This window comes from Dermacentor andersoni, chromosome 4 (assembly GCF_023375885.2).
Source record: "Dermacentor andersoni chromosome 4, qqDerAnde1_hic_scaffold, whole genome shotgun sequence".
NCBI classification, from domain to species: Eukaryota; Metazoa; Arthropoda; class Arachnida; order Ixodida; family Ixodidae; genus Dermacentor; species Dermacentor andersoni.
The window spans coordinates 7,486,451-7,499,161 of NC_092817.1; the positions used below are offsets into that span (position 1 = coordinate 7,486,451).

Genomic DNA, 12,711 nt, shown 5'->3' on the forward strand with positions numbered 1-12,711 from the left:
AGGAGCCATTCAGCAAACCCACTCACCTGTGGTCTACAAAATCGAAGTGTCTAGTGATCTAGAAAATCTGGAAAAGTGAGGGAAATTCTGAGTATCTAGAAAAGTCATGGAATCATCAAAGAAATTATTTTTGTGAGAACAAGTCATGAAAATTGACTGATTAAACTGTTCAATTTGCAGTTTCAGTTTGGTTGATTCCCCGCAAAGTTAATAGGCTCTTTGCAGCATTGCAAGCCAGGTTTTTTGCACAATAATTTTGTTTTTAGTCACCATAATAAAGGAAATGATTTGTATATAACGTTGTTATGAGTTATGAGTTGCTGCCTATCCTAACTGCTAGACTTTCTATGTAAATAAGTCATTGCCGACGGATTTCGCTTATGCGAAGAGACCTTACAATATTCTGAATTATCAGGCAATCTTAAAAATTTAATGAGAAAAACAATCTTGTTGAATTAGAGGGTCGGTGACCAAATATACGGTTTCATGCTGTGTCGACCTAACCTAAAGTGATTTTGTGTCAAGATTATGTCCGGTAGTCCACCATTGAATTAGTCAGAAAACAGTGCGTGCCATGCTGGGGTACCACTTCTTGTGCAGCCTCTGTGGTTGTATTGCTAGCTCCTCCTGCCTATTTACATCCTTCGGGACGCCAAATGAAGACAACTGCGGCCAATCCTTCACATAAACATAGTCTGTTTGGCACCCAGGCGCGTAACAGTGGTTTTGTCAATGTCACGGCATGGCTCAGTCACTTCAAAGTATACTCATCTCTTCCATGCTGTGTTCAACAAAAACACTGCAGGGAAAAAAATATTCCTGCAGAAGTTCCTCTCGTAGTTGTCTAAGGATGCGTAAGTATTGTGCCACTTGCTCATCTCCACGCAGCCCGGTGTCATTATCAATGTTGTGGAACTTCATCCAACCAGTATAAACCCTTATCAACCCTCGGTCGTTCACTTATCATGTTCGATAGCGTACATGATAAAGCAGGTGTAACTGAAGAGTTCATTACAGCACTCGAATCCACGGCCATTGGTGTTAATTAGGGTGAATTTAATCACTCATAGTTGATCAACATTGTGTTAAGACACTCGCACCCTTGACCTTTGGTGTTAAGAGGAAGCTTTAGCTCGGGCCCAACTCCGACGCGGCCTATTCAAATACATGTAAAAACGCAAAAACGTTTTTCTGAGATAACCCCTGAACCAATTTTAATGAAATTTGTTGCATTTGAGAGAGAAAGTTAAATTCTAGTGACTGTTGGAAGCGGAATTTTGATTTAGGGCTTGAATTTTGTTAAAAGGATTTTCAAAAATTCAGACGTATGAAAAAAATAGAAGCACGAAGTTTACAAACTAATAGCTCTGCATCAAGAACAGATATCGCGATTCTGTAAACGGCATCCATTAGACCATTCAAAGCGGACAAATTTGATATGTCAGTTTACATCTTACGTGAATTTGTTACGTTGTTTACGAGGGTTCTGCAAAAGTTGTAATTACACATTACTAAATTTTTTAAGGTTCATGTGTAACATACCAATTTTGTCCGCTTTAGATGTGCTATCAGGTACAATTTACAGAATTGCGATATCATTTTTTCTTGCTGAGTTACGTAGTTGTAAACTTGATAGTTTCGTTTTCTGAAAATTTTCGATTTTTGCCAAATTTTTATAAAAAATTAACGACCTACATCGAAAATTCGAAACCAACAGTCACTAGATTTTAAGTTTTTCTTTTAAATGCAGCAAACCCCGTCAAATTTGGTGCAGTGGTTGCCGAGAAAAACGAATTCTCCTTTTACATGTATTTAGATAGGAGCACCCGAGCTAAAGCTTCCTCTTAAGGTGAATTAGGGTTAAGTTAGCAAAGCTCTTGCAAAACCACCACTACATTTGCTGAGGGGGGTAGGCAATGCTTTATTGATGGTTCGGATGCTTCTTTTGAGCTTTTTGCTTATTGAAACTTGTGCTGTTCTGTGTGTTGTATGCCTGATTTCAATGAATGTGTGCATTGTTCGCTTCACTTTGCTGAGCGCTTGTAGCCTCTGCCTTGCGCGGGTATAAACCATTGCCTAAAGGGTATATAGACCAATCATTCTCCTTCGTGTTCGGCGAATTTCTCATTGGGTAGGCATAGAAATGCACACGCATTTAAAACCCATGTAACAACGTCCACAGCAAACTAACGCAGCTTGGCAACTTGGGCTAATATGCTTGGGTGTAACTTGGCCCACTGTGCCGCCGCTCCCACATTCGATTGAAGCCGGCGCCAACGTGCGGGCAATTGGCAACGCACATATTATCGACATTTATGGAGCCATCGCACCGCATTGCCTCCACCAGCGAGTCAGCCCACTGCCCCCTTCTAGTACACTGAAACAGTGCAACCTTCAATCGCAGTACAATTTCATGCGCAGGGCTTGCCATATGTGAAGCATTTCGTGTGTCTTGCTGTGAAGGATATTGATAGTGGCAGAGGCAAACTTGGGCACGTACGTAGGGTACACGCCAACAACGAACCAAAGTTCATCACAGAACAGCATTTCTTGTTTCGGATGAGTTGATGTTGCATAGTGGTTGCATTGTAGCCAACAGAAAAATGCAAATGTCACGGACAGTGTTTGTTATAGTAACAAATCCAGTGCGTTGTGCTGTCAGACACATGGGGCAACAACATGAGGAGGCCATAAATGGAGGAAAGGTATGGCCACTGCATGGAATTAAAGTGCAGAGCAGCTGTGACAGCTGCACTAATTCATTTTGTTACACTTTTTAGAACTCGGTTGTAGTAATGTGTTTTCATTGGCTGCTATAGGGCAGCTATGCGGCATAAACCAAATGGGCAGTGACGAATTAAACTTCTGCTGCATCGCTGAAAAAGGTCCATACTCTTGAAGAGAGAGAGAGAATAAACTTTATTTCAAACAGTTTTCAACGAAGGGAAGGGCCCTTATTCCATGGCTCCTGTAGCCTTGGCCACCAAGCAGCAGGCCTGGTCTTCCAGGCAAGAGTTAAGCAGCATGGCCTCCCATTGGGATGGGCTGCATTGCTGGGTTCCGTTGGCATTCCTTGAAGAAATGCCCGTATACTGCATAAATTTCAACTCCAAGTGTGCAGAGATTAGTTGGAAAACACAATAGAAGGAACTATGTGGCACTGCAGTGTGTGGGGATGTGCGACTCTCGCGCGTCCCCTGATGTTTTTCCCGCATAGCGCGTCTCCTGCAGGGCGGCTTCGCCCGCCGCGTGGCCTGGCGCCCGCGGCGCTCGGAGTGGTTGAAGCGCAGTGTGAGAGATGGCGCTAGTGTTGCGTTGTTAACGCCGCCGACAGGCGAGGTTACTTGGGCGCCGAAAGGAAGGCGCTTGCCCTCTTTGGGTTCGGGAAGCGAGCGCGACGGACGTGCCGCGCTGACCATGCTTCTGCGAGACCGTCTCGCGTGGCCGCCTTGGACACCGTTGGCGTGACTGTACACGCGAACGACCAGGCGTTGGGATCCAGCATGGGGCGAACATATTCGCTCGCAATGCGGTCGCGGTAAGTCGGACTTCTAGATTTGTCGCGCGCCCATCGGCATGTTTTGGGGATAGCAACTCGGCTAGCAGCCATTGATCTATGAAAGGTGCAATAAATGCCCTTGTGATTGTTTGCACTACTGTGTTGTCGTTCCTTTGTCCCAAGAGTACGGAGGAGAACCCACTTATCTCCCACAAGTGAAAGCTGCATGTCCCACACTCGTGCAGTGCTTTTGCATTGGAAATAGCGCTGTCAGCACATCAATTGCTCTCCAGAGTAAGACGTGCATTGCAGTGAAGATGTACTGCAGATAAATGACAGTTTGTCCAGCAAATCTGGACAAAGCACTTTGGAGTTGCCTTGTGAACACTTCACTGGGTGTGTTCAGATAAGAACAGACTAAGAGGGGAGTCACAGTTTTCAGCAAAAGCTGGAAAAATGTCTCTGTAGAAAGGTATAAACCTTCGTTTTGCAAAACTTAGCACGGGATTTTTTTAAGGAATTCTGATTTTACTAAAGGTAGAAACGAGCGTTTTAACAACTTGCAAGCTGTACAGTTCAAAGGCCTATCACTATAATAGTAACGCATTGCACCTTGCCAAAATTTTTTTGGTAAATTTACGCCACTAGCAATATTGGCCCACAAGAAGTTTAATTTATGTAGCCAACCACATCTTTTTAAAAAATTACCAAACTTGAGTTTTTGAGCACCTGCCTCTGACTGACCTCGAGATCGGGGGTTCTTTTGGGGCGGGGGCCGTGTCAGCTAAAGCAATGAAGCTGAAAAATATTTGGCAAATCTTCAAAAAGGTTCTAGCAAATTTGAAAAAGCAGTATGCAACTACATCTCGTATTTACTTTATGAAATCCCAAAAATTCCAAAATTGCAAATATAGTGAGAATTAGAACATTTTAGAGATGGCCTAAAAAAATAATAATCATTGCTGATTTTTATGAAAATTTCATTGAATACCCACACTGAACCGGTAAATCTAGTACTGCAAAAACATGTTACATTAATTTAAGTGAGAAAATTGAGCCTATTTTAAGACCCATGTATGGTCATTCCAAAGGTGTCTTGTTCTAATAATAAAGTAAAAATCGCACTCATAGGGATCTGAACTCATTCTTTTTTTGTTGTATGAAAGAAGAGTGACTCAGATTGTGTTTATTTTGCCTCTTTTTAGCCATGAAATAAGGTAAGCTTGAGTTTTCAGGGCTCCTGCATCAGTAATCCTACTGTGCTAATCAGTAATCTGCCACAGGAAGTCATATGAAATTGCAAGAACTACAGCTTTCAGGTTTAAGATATCTCAAAGAGTTCATTTGTGTTATCCACCACCAGTAATAACAAGTCGAACAAGCAGGTTTTGCAAACTGTAGATTCACAGCTCCTTCCATTCTGTGTTTGTACACTGCGCTACGTACAAGGAATTGCCACGGTCAGGTTTTATGTTCTTCAACCTGTGAGTTGTCAGATTTCCTTGCACTGGCCTGACACCTTCCCACTCTTCTTTCTTCCATTCTCTGAAGGCTTATACCTTGTCCTTCTTCATGAGCAGTAGGAAAACTTTTTAAGTTTACCAGCTACAATGTTCACAAAATCACTTGCGCATTGAATTACTTCGGTGGCTTGCGATCGCATTTATGTATTGTGGCATGGTGTTCTACAAGCCCACCAACGCCATCGCAGGCATTTTTACCATGCCCTGTAGCCACTTGGTCGTGTTAAGCTCACTGCGTTGCAACTCATGCAGTTGAAAGCTATTTTTAAAATGGGCTCACATGTGTTAGTTGGGTGTAAATTGGAGCATAATCCTCAATGTGCACCTCGATTTTTCTCAGAGTCAAGCAAGCATGTGCGGTGCCATGGCAGGTGTCATCGCTAATCAGGGTGCAGTTTCAAGTCGACTTTCTTTTCACAGTGCTACGGCAGTGCGTCTCATTTGGTGCTCTGAAAAATGCTCTCAAGAACGCTCCAATGACAAGCATAATTGTTTCATTGTTGGTTTTAAGCTAGACGGCGCAGTGTTTATGCATGCCGCTGGGATCACCAAAGGCTATGCTCCTGAATACTGCAGTCCTGTCCAAGGAAGGCGCATTGTCAGACGCATTCCATGCAAACAAGTTGCACTTTTTTTTCTTAAACTACCAAGAGACCCCCAATTCCTGCCTTGTCTTTCAGAAAAGAAATCTTTTTTTCCACATCATGCTGGGTTTAATTAAATTCACAGTGCCTTAATTCCATGTGAGAGGTGGTATAGATGTGGAGCAAAAAGGTCAATGTGCAGAAATCTGTGTTCTGTCAGGATTGGGGGCTCAATCCCGTCGCTCGTGATCCGTTGTCAAGTTTGGAGTCCGGCATGAATTCGAAGGTAGCTGGCCCATGCCGTCGTCCAACTTATCCACGCTGAGGACGTTGATGAAGGGAAGAACTGCTTCTCATCGAGAACGAGGAATATGGGTTTATTTACAATATTTAAATCAGTCTAACATGACTGCTTGAGAAAAAGAGTGTCAGTCCAACATGACTGCACGAGAGAAGTGTGTCGAGCATCCGCACAACAGCCGTTTTTAAACACTCGGTCACCCGGCGATACAAGGCCGCGAATGTTCGTTTCGTCATCGCAAAACTAGCCGCCTCCCGCGATACAAGGTGACGCGAGCGTTCGTTTACTCATTGTAAATTCGCTGCCGCCCCGCAGAACAGTTTACGCACACAAAGGCACACACATTCCGATGTCCGGCGCCGACGTCAGAGGGGCGCCGTTCCGGGAAGCTCGGAGCCATTCTGGGTGACTCGTTGTCCTGCGTCCTCTTCGGCGCCGTGAGAAGCACCAAAAAACGGCTTTCCCGCGGCAGCTCGCTCACGCGTAGCAGATCAGGTCCGCACTGGGGAGTTTGGACACAATAGTTCGTTCGCCGAACTCATTTCGTCACAACGGCGATGGGGCTAGGGGATGGCGGCGGTTTTCAGCACAAAGCCCGCTTCATCGAACGCATCCTAGCTGAAGCGACGGAGAGTGGGGGATGCGCGTCTTGTTCCCCAGTCGTAATTGGGTGGCAATCCTGCATTGCAGCTCGCCATTCTTAACAGTTCTCTAAATCATACGCATTTAAAGTTTGCAATGTTTTGTGACTCGATATCGTGATTTTTGCACCTTGTCTTGGTTAAGATTTCTTGCGTGAAAAAAAAAATGTGTGTTCGAAAAGTAGTTGCAGTTCCGTAACGTGGAAAGATTTTTATGCCTAATATAAACATATAAGTGAAAGTTAAAAATATTCTGGACCCATTTTGCGACTATCCTCACCTTAACATACCCAGCTCGCTAATCCACTACAGCAGCATCATCATGCTTTCCCACTGCACTGGTGCATTGTTCAGGTAGATGGGGAGCATTTCTAATAGCAGAAGTAATTAGAGATCCATGCCAGAAATAAGTTCCCGAAAGTAGTCATAAGAAACTTGCTGTACGTGCTCTCACATGCTTGCTCCCTCAATACGCCGAAGTAGGATTACAGAGCAGGAGCCCTAAAAACTCAAGCTCAACTCATTCCATGACTAAAGAAAGGTAAAAAAGACACAATCTGAGTCGCTCTTCTTTACTACGACAAAAAAAGAGTGAGTCAGAATTCAATATGAGGGTGATCCTTACTGTTAGAATGAGGCACACTGTTTGAATGACCATACATGGGTCTTAAAATAGGCTCAATTTTCGATGGAGGCAAAATGTGAAAACACTCGTGTACTTCATTTAGGTGCACGTTAAAGAACCCCAGGCGGTCGAAATTTCCAGAGTCCTCCAGTGCGGCATGCTTCATAATCAGAAAGTGGCTTTGGCACGTAAAACTCCATAATTTAATTTTTAAATGGGCTCAATTTTCTCACTTAAAATAAAATAATGCAACATGTTTTTGCAGTACTAGATTTAACATTCTTGGGTGCGTATTCTATTAAATTTTCATAAAATCGGCGATGATTATTTTTTTTAAGGACATCCCTAAACTGTTCCAATTCTCGCTATATTTGCAATTTTGGCATTTTTGGTATTTTATAAAGAAATAAATATGGGATGTAGTTGCATACTGCTTTTTTGAATTTGCGAGAACCTTTTTGAAGATTTGCCAGAAATATTTTTCAGCTTCATCACTTTAGCTGAAATGACCACAAAAGAGACCCCTGATTTCAAAGTCAGTCAGAAGCAGTTACTCAAAAACTTAAGTTTGGCGATTTTTCAAAGAGATATGGTCAGTTACATAAATTTAACTTCTCGTGGGCCAATATTAGTAGTGGTGAAGACTTACCAACAAGGTTTTGGCGGGGTACAGTGCATTAATTTTAAAGTGATAGGCCTTTGAATCTGTACAGCTTGCAAGTCGTTAAAATGCTCTTTTCCACCTTTAGTGAAATAATAATCTTTTTCAAGAAATCTGTGCCAAGTTTTGCAAAACGAAGGTTGGTACCTCTCTACAGAGACATTTTCTCAGCTCCCATCAAAATTTCGCTGAAAAGTAAACATATTCTGGACCCCCTTTGTCTGTCCTTATGTGAACACAGCCCACTTTTATGTGTACTTAGGTTTGTGTATGATTACATGATTGTTCTTTATCCTGGACCCTACTCACTTAAGTCTAAAGCTGTTAGCATACCTATGATGGTACGTGACTGCTTACACCCACTAGAAATAACACGAGATTCCATTTTGAGGAATACTGAGGTTCTTTGATATCATTTGGTTTTAGCACTGGCCACTCCTGCTGGCGATATGAAGCTAGAGCTAGCAAAGTCGTGCTGTTGTATTACTTGGCACATTCCAAGTTTCTGAAGAGGAGTGTAGTAGCAAAACTGTGTTTTCAAAATGCTCTGTTGAAGTCACATTTGTGTTTAATGAGCACAGCCATGCGGAGTTGCAGATCAGAAAATTAAACTGGGCCTCCAGATGCACACACTGATTGGAGAAATAAGATGGCAGTTATTTCTTGAATTCATATAGTGTCCCACAATCTTAAAAGGCACCGGTTCCTTTTTTTCTTCGCACAGACTGTCAACCCTGGCTGGCCCAAAGCTGGCCCAAAGGCGACAGTGATTGTCACAATGGTTGTTGCAAGAAACACAAAACAATGTTACTTGACTGTATGAAATTTGTGCTCCTAACTAATTTACATGAAGATGGAGAAATTATTTTTCTTGGCAACCACTGCACTGAATTTGATGAGCTTTGTTGCATTGAAAAGTGGTTAAAATGTAGTAACAGTAAGAAGTGGATTTTCATTTATGCTGTCAATGTTCTTAAAAAATTCTTGGAAATCACAAAATTTAAAAAGAACTCAAGTACATTTTACAACTCTGTAACTCTGCAATGAAAAATGATATCACAATTTTGTAAACTGCACCTAATAATACATATAAAGTGGGCAAAATGCATGTATTATACATAGCTCTAAAATGTACCACTAATTTGAGAGTAGAACTCTTTCAAAACCCTCGTAAACCTTTTAAGAATTGCATGCAAGGTGTTAATTAATCTATCAAATTGGTCTGCGTAAGATGCTTTAACAGTTTCACTTTACAGAACTATGATTTACAAAACTGAGGTTTGTAAAACTTCAGGCATGTATATTTTTTAAACTTGCTGATATTCAGTAATCTTTTTGAAAAATTCGAGATCCTAAACGAAAATTTTACTTCCTAGAGTTGCTAGAATTTAAGTTTCTCTTTCAAGTGCAATAAATTTCGTTTAAGTCAGTCCTCTATTTGTCTCATAAAAGCATTTATGCGTTTCACATGTATGATTCAGAGAACATAATGGCAATGTAAGAAAAGGGTAAGGCTGGCTTTCTTGCATAGCACTGCAGCAAGTGTGCATGTCAGCCACTTTTTCATGAGGCAGTAACGAGAAGCAAAAACAAAATAAAACAAGTGCACAACTTAATTGAAGCAGAAATGGTTGAGAAACTAGGTGGGCAATGTATGAGCTCAACCTGTGCTCTGCTATCTCGTCGAGAATTGAAAGATTTCTTGGTCAAGCTTCAGGCACTGGTAGCAAATTGTTAGGTTCTTGACATGCGCTATACATACTCAGATGTAAACATGCTTATCTATATTTTGTGCTCTCTCCCAATAAGGTTGCTGTAAGTTCATCACTGTGCTGTCATCTTTGCCATAGTTCCCATCTGCTGTATATGTGCTGTTTTTCATCCCAAAACAATTAGGTTGCCTAAATAATAATTTGTTGTGCTAATATGCTGAGTTCAGTTCTGTGAACAACATGAAAGGCACTGACAAGAGAGTAGATGATAAAATGGCATATAATCTTTATGCCAATTGAATGTCCATAAATAGTTTTCAATGCAGCACAGTTAGCCACTTTGAGCAATAGGCTGAATGTGGTAACCAGAAAGGGACACATAGCATATTGTTTAGTTTGTGGAGTGGCAGGAAAGGAAGAAAGAAAATAAATAAGCAATCCAATCTTGACATTTTGTTAGCTGATATCTGAGACAGTGAATAACTGATTTTGAGAGAGGACTGGCAATAATCAATGCTAGACTGAAGAGGGGACTGTGAAAAACTGTGTACGGTGAGCACAAAGGACTTAGTGCCTTAAGCATCTAAAGAATCTGATTGGCCAGCTAACGCAGTGGCCTTTACCAGGTAGGCTAAACATCAACTCACTCATTGTACAAAGCACTGAGTAGCAAGCTGATGTATAATTGATCTGCTTTAGTGGTAGTGCTACTATTACTGGTGCCATCTGGTGAAAATGAGGGAATGTGGCTGGTAGTGGTGGCCTATTGAAGCACTAATCGGCATCACTTGCTGCAGTGGGGAGGATTCTTAGTGTGAGGAGGATGTACTACTTATTTGTCACAGGGCGAAAGCAGACGACATGGAATTTTCGAGGGTACTAGGACGGGACAGCCATCTGCGGCAAAAACTGTAATGTCTTGTTCACCCCTTAAACTCCACACAGGACTAGAGGAGTTGTGGGAAAAGTAGAGAAAGCAAAGGGGAAGTGTTCGACTTGGCAAACTATTTTTGAGTTGGGACTCCTGCTAACTGGTTTCTCTCTATGCACATCTGCATCTGGGCATTCGTACGGCAACTCCAGATGCAAAACTCTGGCTATTAATGCGAATACAGGCACCTTCATTTTTATTCTATAAGAAATTTAAACATTTTGTTCATTTTTTTGGTCTGCGCTGTTTAGTACAATGCACTGCTATCTTTTCATTGTTCACCTGATTTGTCAGGAGAAAGAGAAAGAACAACCAAGATTTTACATGTATCTTGCCATCATAGAAGAGAGCTGCTGAATATGTGAACTAATTTCACTGCCTGCCAGCAAATAAAACCAGGCCAACAGTGCTGCCAAATGTTTTATTGAAAAGTGCAGACCATGAAATTTCACCTTATTGCGGAACTTGAGCAACAGGAAAGTAGAAATAAGCACGACACCTTCACTTGATGTTGTTCGAATAAAAATATTGATCATCGTACACTGAGACTAGTCTGGCTGCATTTTGGTGGAGGTGAAATGCAAAAATGTTTGTGTACTTAGGTGTATGCTGAAAAACCCTCCAGTGGTCAATGTTAATCTGGAGCCCCTTCGTTTGACTGTGGTGTCGTGCAGGACCCGGTGTTGTTTGCGGGCACCTTGCGGTGGAACCTGGATCCCTGCGGAGAGTACACGGATGACGCTCTGTGGCAGGCATTGGAACAGGCACACCTGAAGGACTTTCTGGTCACCCAAGACGCTGGCCTGGACTATGAAGTGGTGGAGGGTGGCGAAAACCTTAGGTATGCACAAGTGGCTGGAGCAAATTTGAACACAATGAACCTCTGTCAAACAACTACAGCTTCATGAATATGGTGACTGTAAAATGCCACATGCCTCTGTCAAACTAAACCTCAAATACATAGAAATTGATGACTCAATCTATTAATCACTCATCTAAATAATGAAGTGTTTTATTCACCACCCCCCCCCCCCCCCCCAAAAGAAAGAATCGAAGGTGTCATAAAAAATATTCGAAACGGTAGCCTAATTCATCTATTTACCTGTTGAGTGTTATAGCAAACAGTGCAAAATAAACTTTGTTAGGATAACTTTGTACCGTTAAATGCTACATACAACTTGAATTCACAGCTCGTGTAGAAAGGAATAATTTGTTTGTCAATTTAAATTTCTCGCCAACTTTTACTGCTAGGTACAACCTACCCTAAATTTTGTCAGCATTTTTATTACTTTCTGTTGTCTATATTGTAACTACTGGGAAAATTTAAATTATAATTTGAGGCACAGCTTGCATCGTCCACAAGAAAACGAGGTAGCCTAGCTTGGAGGAAGGTGCTTAACTCTTTCCCTATACCATGGGGAAAATAGGTGTTTCTTTTTGTTGGTTACTTCAGATATTTTTTCTGAAGGAACTACTGCACACAATATATTATGTAATACATAAACAAAAAGCAGAATGAATTCACTCTTCATCCATAAAGATTTTATTAATATTAATTTTATTATTAAGATATATGTAATCAAAAAGATGTAAACTGCCAGAATCAAGATCGTGGGATAAAATTGAACAAAGTCTGTAAAGACATGCTTTTATCTATTAAGACGAAAATGTAACAAAATATTATTAAATATACAAAATGTATTGTCGTCTAATAGGCACTACAGTGAACTCTCATTGAGACGAACTCGGTTAAGCTGAATTCTCACTTATAAAGAACAACATGGGAACATTTCTTTGGATTTCCATAGACACGGTGCAAAAAAAAAAATTCGCTTAAGACAAGTCGACGTGCTCAGACGTGCTCTCTGGTTAAGACGAACATTCCAAGTGGCCGCCACTGCTACCAGTCCTGGAGGCTAGGGTGCCTCGACGCATCACACGAGACTTTTCGTGCAGCGGTGCGGAAAGTGTCAAAACCGGCATTTCAAACCATCATTATTGGGCTAACAATGCCCAATGGGCATGGTATGGAATGAGTCAATTCATTATGCTGTTCACCAGGATTTCTCTGTGTGCGTGTTGCTTGGCCCCTAGAGTTGATCGCCGCCAGAACAATGTGTACGCCTACTGCGATCCATCACGCAGAATCGTGGTTGAAGGTGAAACTTCAAAAGCTCCAAGTTACCCATTAAAACAGACGTTTGGGTGAGTTGGTAAGAAATATTTGAAACAGA

The 12,711-nt window shown here is 41.6% G+C and overlaps 1 protein-coding gene across 2 annotated transcripts in view; it reads left to right on the forward strand.

Moving 5' to 3' along the window:
• LOC126535912 (multidrug resistance-associated protein 1-like) overlaps positions 1 to 12,711 on the forward strand; it is a 335,731-nt gene that overhangs the window by 304,334 nt on the left and 18,686 nt on the right. For both annotated transcript variants that reach the window (XM_050182763.3, XM_055073342.2), the window contains one exon: positions 11,152 to 11,318. In XM_050182763.3, the coding sequence (XP_050038720.1) occupies positions 11,152 to 11,318 (167 nt within the window). The remainder of the gene's footprint in view (positions 1 to 11,151; positions 11,319 to 12,711) is intronic.